The sequence below is a fragment of the Silurus meridionalis genome, chromosome 19 (assembly GCF_014805685.1).
Source record: "Silurus meridionalis isolate SWU-2019-XX chromosome 19, ASM1480568v1, whole genome shotgun sequence".
NCBI classification, from domain to species: Eukaryota; Metazoa; Chordata; class Actinopteri; order Siluriformes; family Siluridae; genus Silurus; species Silurus meridionalis.
In genome coordinates, this window is record NC_060902.1 from 14,175,997 (window position 1) to 14,184,272 (window position 8,276).

At 40.4% G+C, this 8,276-nt stretch overlaps 1 protein-coding gene across 1 annotated transcript in view; it reads right to left on the bottom strand.

Moving 5' to 3' along the window:
* Positions 1–8,276, bottom strand: part of ptprga (protein tyrosine phosphatase receptor type Ga) — a 255,305-nt gene that overhangs the window by 50,458 nt on the left and 196,571 nt on the right. Inside the window, exon 7 of the mRNA XM_046874758.1 lies at positions 3,640–3,797. Coding sequence (XP_046730714.1) covers positions 3,640–3,797 — 158 coding nt within the window. The remainder of the gene's footprint in view (positions 1–3,639; positions 3,798–8,276) is intronic.

Below are 8,276 nucleotides of genomic sequence, written 5' to 3' on the forward strand. Positions count from 1 at the left end.
AGGCCATAACCATCACACAAACTCATCTCCATCAGCACCAGCTGCCCAACACTCTGCCTCCCTGTCCCTATAGCTTTTCATCACTCCATTCCTCTCTCTCTCTCTCTCTCTCTCTCTCTTTTACACACACTCTTTAGATAAAACTCTTGTATTTATCAGATAGATAGGGAGTAAGTGCAGAAAGAGACACTGCTTGGTGACAGGGAGACGCTGTGACACGTTTTCTCAGAATCGGGAGAGTTTATTCATGAAACAGGATACAAATAACAAGTGGACGGGTTTGCAAGCCTCGTTAGCACTAGCACTGGAATTAACAATGTTGCTTTTCAGCTTGGCAATAAGACAGATGTTGTGATATTCTATATTTTGTTGTATCTCAAACAATCCTCAGAACTCACTTCAATGTTCATGTGCTTTTTTTTTGTTTTTTGTTCAGTTTTTGTTTCTTGACCAAAAGTTTTTTAATGCTAGAACTAGATGTTTTATGATAGAACTAAGGATTGATTAAACAAAAAGTGTTTTCCTCACCAGGCCAAATGTCAAAAACTCCACGATGACAAAACCGTCAGATGTTGATATCTTTTGGACGAGGACGTTTGATCCACAAGACAGAGCTGCTCTAGCCATGTGTCAATATGCAGCGATGTGAGATAATCTCCAAATCTGCGACTCTTTAATATGGCCGAAACCTCGGAGGTAAACAGCTTAGTGCAACAATAATCCTGAGAATCTGTGCATGAAGCAAAAAAAGTGAACTAATCCCTGATGAGATGCCACACCATACACCAGCTCTTTACACAACACAGATTTGAGTGCCTGTCACAATATTCATTCATAAGGGTTTATGCGTTTTTGTGTGTGTGTAGCCTGTGTGTGACATGTACCAGCTGTGTGTCAGACCTGTGTGAGCGAGAAGGCATCGATCTGCGCTAAAAGTACCTCTGAGCTACGCCTGTCGCTCGCTGTGACCTAGTTTCACCGACTCATCAGCAACAAAGAGAGATAAAAAGAAAAAAACGAGAGCGCGAGGGGAAAAATACGGAGTGCAAAAAAAGAAATAAGAGAGAGGCGGCACGGTTGTGGTCATCGTCTATGGCCGCTTTTATCTGTTTCTTTTCAAACACAAATCACAGGAGGAAACAGGAGGACAAAAGCGCTCCCGGTGTCAATCGCTTTAAATGACCTCCTAATGGCCACTAACTGGAGGAGAAAGGATGGAAATAAAGTCTTGCCTTGTCATGAAAGGCTGTGAGCCACCCTAGGTTAAAAACTCTTTCTGTGCCTCTGCGTCTCCTTTCTCTCTGGATGTCATACTTATAATGAAATACATGGCAAAAATAAATCAAATTCTTCCTTTGACAGACATTTCACAGTCAAACGACCCCAGACTATAACAGCACAAGATTTCGGTGCTGAATAATATAATAATTGAATAATTTCATTGCCTTCTATCGATCTTTTTTAATGTTTTCAGATGTACAGAAAACATCCTGATAAGCAAAGTACAAAAATCTAATTATTTCATACTACGTGTCGTTCTTAAACATTTAAACTCAAAACGTACAGTGTTATAAAATGCCACCACAAAAAAAAAAAAGTTTGGGATTTAGAATGACAGCCAAGTATTCACAACTTGGAGAATATAACCGCAGGCTGTGCTTCCCTAATATTACAAAGTAAAAAAAATCTTTATTGTTAATATCAGTGAGACTCTAAGAGTAGCAGGTGAAAAAGCAAGCGTCTGATGGCTGATCCGGTCTTATGTGAAATATGTGTTATCCAAGGCTACTCAAGTGTCGAACATCAACAGACATGAAAAAACCCAATGATACGGACTAGTCAGTGAAAATATAGTGTAAGAGTATAAAACTAGCCTGTCTTGTCGATTGCAAAACTGTATATTATTTTTTTAACTGTACAGTGTTTAACTACAGAACGCAACTCCAAAGACTTCTGAACTTAAAATTCTTTGTCGAAAAAAGTCGTCAAGGCTTTACCAACCCAAACTGCTCTGTCATTGAATCATCATAGCTGCTCACACAATAAACCAAAAAGTAGCTTTTCACACTTAATACTCCATAATTCCAACCTTCAAAGGTACAAACTTACACCAAAAATCATTTACAGCCAAATTATAAGGGCAAATAAGTGCTCAATAAGAAAAATCTATCGCGTTTGAATCCAGTTACGTGTCAAAAACAATCAAACTTCTCTTCCGCCTGAAGTTGATGTGTGATGTATCCGAGCCGGCGTATGAAATTTTCGACCAGTTGTGACTCAGCGCTCCAGACACACAGCACAGAACGTGAATGACTATTACAGGGCTGCCACACAGACTCACAGCTGCTCACGGAAATATCATATTATAGCATATTCTTCTGTCCTATGCTCAAAAATCCTATGTTCTGTAGCTAATTAAAGTGAACACAGGAATTAAATGTAAATATAGTCGTGACCTGAAACATTATTCCTGCTTGTTGTCAAAGTTACACATGTGTATATACATGAAAAAAATCTGTGTTAGAGATATTTATCCTGCTGTTTTTTTACTAAATATACTTTCTGTCCTCTCGGTTTTATCCTCTCCTTCTCCTTTTTGCTGACACCAGCTGTCCGACTGATAGACTGATTCTATCTTTTCACCGTTCCATGGATGAGTGTGCGATACTGGACCGCCCCAGTAGCCTTCTCCTCCTCCCCCTTCTTATCGTCGTGTCTCTTGCTTCCTCGGCGTGCTCGCACAAATCAGCTGAATTCGTCATCCACACTTGGCCTGCTTTCGTCGCGCTCCATAAGCAAACTCATTTCAGCTCATTAGGGTTTAAGCCAAACACTCTTCGTGCCGGAGAGGCGGAGGAGAGGGGTAGCCGAGAAGGAGAGGAGGGTGGTGGGAGGTTGGTAGGAGGCCTCGGGACGTCTAGTTAACGCACCGTCACACAGCTTCCTTCGGCTGTTTGTTTCCATTATTACAGAGCGGCATACAGCTTACTATGTGAGCCGCCTGTGTCAATTAACAAGTGCAGGAGGATGGAATTATCCAGCAACTTGCATTTTTATGCCCGACCTTGATGTTGATGTGGGAGAGAATCGAACAGGCCGCAGAGATAAAGAGAGAAGGAGCAGTGGATGAAAGAGAATGAAATGAGTTTGAGAATGAGTTTGAGATTGTGTTTGTGATCGCAGATAATTAGAAAGATCCAGTGTGCAGCCTGGCTCTTATTCCTAAGTGCTATTCATTTCGTAAGGCATTTACTACCCTGCAGAATTTTGTTGCAACCTCAGCTAACACACCTAATGTAGTACGATAAGTGAGGTTTGTGTGATAAGCGTGGAAAAATACCTATCAGGGCGGCGCATTTGGGTTAAATCTGTGTTAAACACCCTCTTTTCTGGATGCTCACATTCTTATTATCCTGAGTATGAGTTTGGTGAGAGCTTAACGGTGTGAACATTCATATAGAAATGATCCCTCCATAAAATGTATGTTAAATCACTGCAATGTCTGCATTTCTTTGTATTTTGCAGCTCCTGGCTGGCTCACCAGTTCTTAGATTATAAAGTGAGCCAGTTCGAAGTTGCAAAATGCATATAAGAAATAAAAAAACTCTTACACATTTCAAATAACATGCATACACTCACCTGTCTGTAGGACAGGAAGACGGGCCGGCTGAAGACAATCCACTCGACGACTTTACTGCAGGGTGGAGTAGTGAGAGAGCCGATGTACCGGTAGTAGCTCCCAATAGAAGATGGCAACAGGTCCCTCAGAACAAAGGGCTCCAGAAATGTCTCTTTCTCTGAAAATAACAGGATAATATATTGTAAATATACAGCATTTCCATCCATAGCAATTTAGGTTAATTTTGATCCGCTGTGGTGACCCCTAATGGGAGAAGCCGAAAGAAAAAGAAGAAGAAGATATGCACTGGAACATTAAAAATAACTGCAATGCATTTTCATAATAGTACACTGTGAGAGTATTCTGTACACAAAGTATATTGTGGAACAGATGTTTCAGAGCAGAAACCCTACTACTGAAGCAACAACCTATGTGCAACCTTCATATTTTAATTTATTGTGTTGTATAGCCGGTTGTATAAGTCTTAGCTTTCCATTTCCACAACCCAGGTAAACTCATGCAGGGAATTGATAAGCAGATGATGCATTAACCTTTCTTATCTAACATTAGCACTAGGCTCTGTGACTTTTTTTTTTTAATGCAAGATTTATTTATTATAAAAATCCTTGGGATGCTTTGACATCCTGGTGAACCACAGGACAGGAAACTTATTTGCATGCAATTTATAGAGTTCCTACATTCAAGCAGAGAAATGTGAACACGAGCAGTCATGCGGTTCATTCTGTGCCACCTAGTTGATGATGGGTTCCCTTTTGAGTCTGGTTCCTCTCAAGGTTTCGTCCTCACACCATTATAGGGAATTTTTCCTTGTCATTGTCTCCGGTGGATCACTCATTAAACTTATAGGCATTAAACTTATACATTTATATTTCATTACCTATTTGCCTTTATAAAGCTGCTTTGGGACAATGTAAAAAAAATGCAAATAAACCTGAATTGAACTGAATTAAATATTGGTTTATACTGGAAAATCCACTAATTTACTCTGCATCTACAAACATAACAGATAAAACAAATCTCTGCTTGTATACACAGCAAACAGTAGCTGTATTTTTGACTCTGAATGCTTCAAAAGCTTTTTTTTTTATCATGGTTGTTGGCTTTCCCTGAATGACACATGATCAATAGCAAAAAAAACCCAATAAAGCTGACCAATTCTGCAAAGGATGCAATCTGTGACGTTCTCATCCCAATCCTGTTTGGATCGAATTGCACCCACGAGGCACAAATGTTCAGCTTGGCTTTATGACATGAAGATCCTTTAAATGAAAGATTTGAGTGACAATGATGTAAGCATAGCTTGTCAAATCACTAGCCCAGATTTGAAATGAAAAAATAAAATAAAATAAAAGAGAGAGAGACTACAATAGAGAATCTTGCTCAAAAGGGTTTACCAGCAGATGAAAAGCTGCTGCATATGCCGTGGCCTACTTAATCAGAGCAGTCGGGATTAAAAAGCCTAAAGCCGAGGAAAGGAGAACTAGTTCTGATAGACTGCTGGTGCTGGGAATCCACTTGTCCCCACCCACATGGTTCAGTTAGTGATTTGATAAGACCATACTATGATCTTCACACTCGCTGGACACTTGAAGGTTTCGGAGTGATGTTTCAGGAAGCGCTTGTCATTGTTCAGTAGATCTTTAAAATATTAATCCAGTTTTGCTTTCATTTACTGTTAAAAAAAGACAGATTCCAAGTTTGGTCATTTCTTTCCAAGGGCTCTAAGATTTCACTGAATCGGACAGCAGGGGGTGGCGAAGAGGCGTGGAGGAAATCATTAAGATGTATGGGTTTGCTTGGAGTGTGTTTAAGTGGCTATGCTAATGTGTTTTTGCAGTGTGCATATTAGAGTTAGGGTTGAATGAATGGCAATCCACATGAGATTACACAGGAGGTGAGCAACTGGAGTGAGGAAGACTAAGAGAGGTAGAAAGAGAGGCTGCGGCTCAGTGGCATGGTAATGGATGAGACTGGCTGCTTGCACACACACACACACTGACACACACACATGCACACCCAGAGCCATGGGTCAGAATCCCCCAACTGCAGAACTATAACCAACCTAGCAAGCTACCAAGTCTGTCCTTAAAACATAGACTTTTCTGAACAGCAGGAGCAGAATTCTATGAGTCTGTCTGTGCTTTCATGATTATATATCATATTGCATGAGTCACTGTGGGGAAAATAAATGATTTCTTCACAGTGGAGGAGTGAATGTTAGCCGGTGCGAAAAAACATACAGCAAGGTCGGTTTATTTCTTAACAACACCTGCCCGAAAATAACAGTTTTATTTCATATCTAGCATGTTTTTTTTGCGTTGAATGAGTTGAAAAATCATGTTGGGGTGTCAAATAACCCAACCAGGCACAACTTAATGGTCACAGATCAGGTGTAACATTATGACCACCTGACTAATATTGTGTTGGTTCCTATTTTGCTGTTAAAACAGTTCTGACCTTTCGATCATTAACAGCATTAACATCTTCAGCAGTTTGAGCTACAGGAGCTCCTCTGTTGGATCGGATCACATGGACCAGCCTTCGCTCCACACGTGCATCACTGAGCCTCGGCCGCCCGTGACCCTGTCGCCAGTTCACCGCTGTTCCTTACTTGGGGAACTTTTGATAGATACTGACCACTGCAGACCAGGAACATCCTACAAGAGCTGCTGACAAAATGTCTACTTGCTGCCTGATAAATCCCACACACTACAGGTGCCATGACGAAGAGATAATCACTTTATATAAGTTATTCACTTTACTGCTCATAATGTTATAATGTCATAATCGGTGTACTACTGTATATTCAACCTAATTACATTCTGTATAAACTGTACAATACAAACTTCATATATGTACATATGTAAATCATCTGAGCATGTTGCACATCTTGCACAGATATACTGTATATGACTATATACCATATCTTATTACCTTCTGTACATTAATCATTGTACATCACTGTACATTGTAAATAACTTCTGGTTAGATGCTAACTGCATTTCTTTGGCTCTGTGCATGTACATTCCACAATGACAATCAACTTCAATCTAATCTAATCTAATTGAATCTAATCTAATCTAATGACAAGTAATTATCTTAGAGCGATTTCAGAACGGTCAAAACATTCTATGTGCCACACCCATCCATAGACAGGAGTCCAAGAGAGCACAAGTGTCTGTGGGTTCTGATTGAGATGGATCCCATGTGCTCACCTCATCGTCAATCAGAGCGACACTCGCAATCTTAGGCATGTGTAAGTTGGTGTATGCAGAAGACAGCGCATAGTGCTTGCCTTCGTAACAATAAATCCGTAATTGAATCCAAACAAATGCATTATTTGGTCTAAAAACATCCTCAAATAAATACCAGTCCATCCTAGCATTACATAATGAATGAAACGAAGAAAAAATCTGACTTCAGCAGGAAGAGCCAGGTAAGCATGTAGTGTGTTTTTTTCTTTTTTTTTTTTTGAGCTACAAACACAGCACTACAGTACAATCCGAGCCTGAAGTCATGCTGAAGTTTACACAGCGAGAGAACAAAGGACTCGTGCCGGCATTAAAGTTTAAACCGAGACAGGGCCCCGGAGGTTCACATAAAGGTTGACTCGTCCCCGGAAATATTCACAATGCTACACATCACACACGGGTTCGCATGCACGGAATGACAAATTCAGTGCATGAGCTGTGTCTACTAACATGGGACTTTTTGTATGGACACAGTTCTAATGTGTGGTTAAATATTAAGTGAAGGAAATGAGTGGATGAGCAGAAGAAAGCAGACAGCTGGGCTGTGCAGGGCTTTCCATCTGCACCGTGTGTGTGTGTGTGTGTGTGTGTGTGTGTGTGTGTGTGTGTTTAAAATTCTCCACACACGGACAGTGATGACATACTGAGTGTACAATCAGAGTCTATAAAGATGTTAGTATTTAAATGTAAATGAATATTAATGAGATCATAACGAACATCAGCACTTGCACTGCATCATGCATATGGATCGGGCCATGAAAGATGAAATGTGTGTTGCATATTATGGAAAATTGTTGTGTATATATTTACGAGCATTATGGCTTTCATGATGCTGAGATATAATGCTGGAGGGGGGATAATTTAGGCAGAATCCCAAACTGCTTTTTATGCACAGTTGGGTATATGATCATAACATATAATATAAAATGATGGTGCTGTAGAACCTACATAGTGTACTACACCGATCAGGCATAACATTATGACCACCTGTCTAATATTGTGTTGGTTCTCATTTTGCTGCCAAAACAGTCCTGACCTGTTGAGCATTGAGCAACAGCATTAACCTCTTTAACAATTTGAGCTGTCGCCGGTTCACCACTGTTATTCCTTGGAGCACTTTTGATAGATACTGACCACTGCAGACCGGAAACATCCCACAAGAGCTGCAGTTTTGGAGATGCTCTGACCCAGTCGTCTAGACGTCACAATTTGGCCCTCGTCAAACTCACTTACGCTCGCCATTTTTCCTGCTTCTACCAGGACAACTTTGAGGACAAAAAGTTCACTTGCTGCCTGATAAATCCCACACACTACAGGTGCCATGATGAAGAGATAATCAGAGTTTCTTCTCATCTTGTCCCATACGACCTCTCAGAAAATGTATA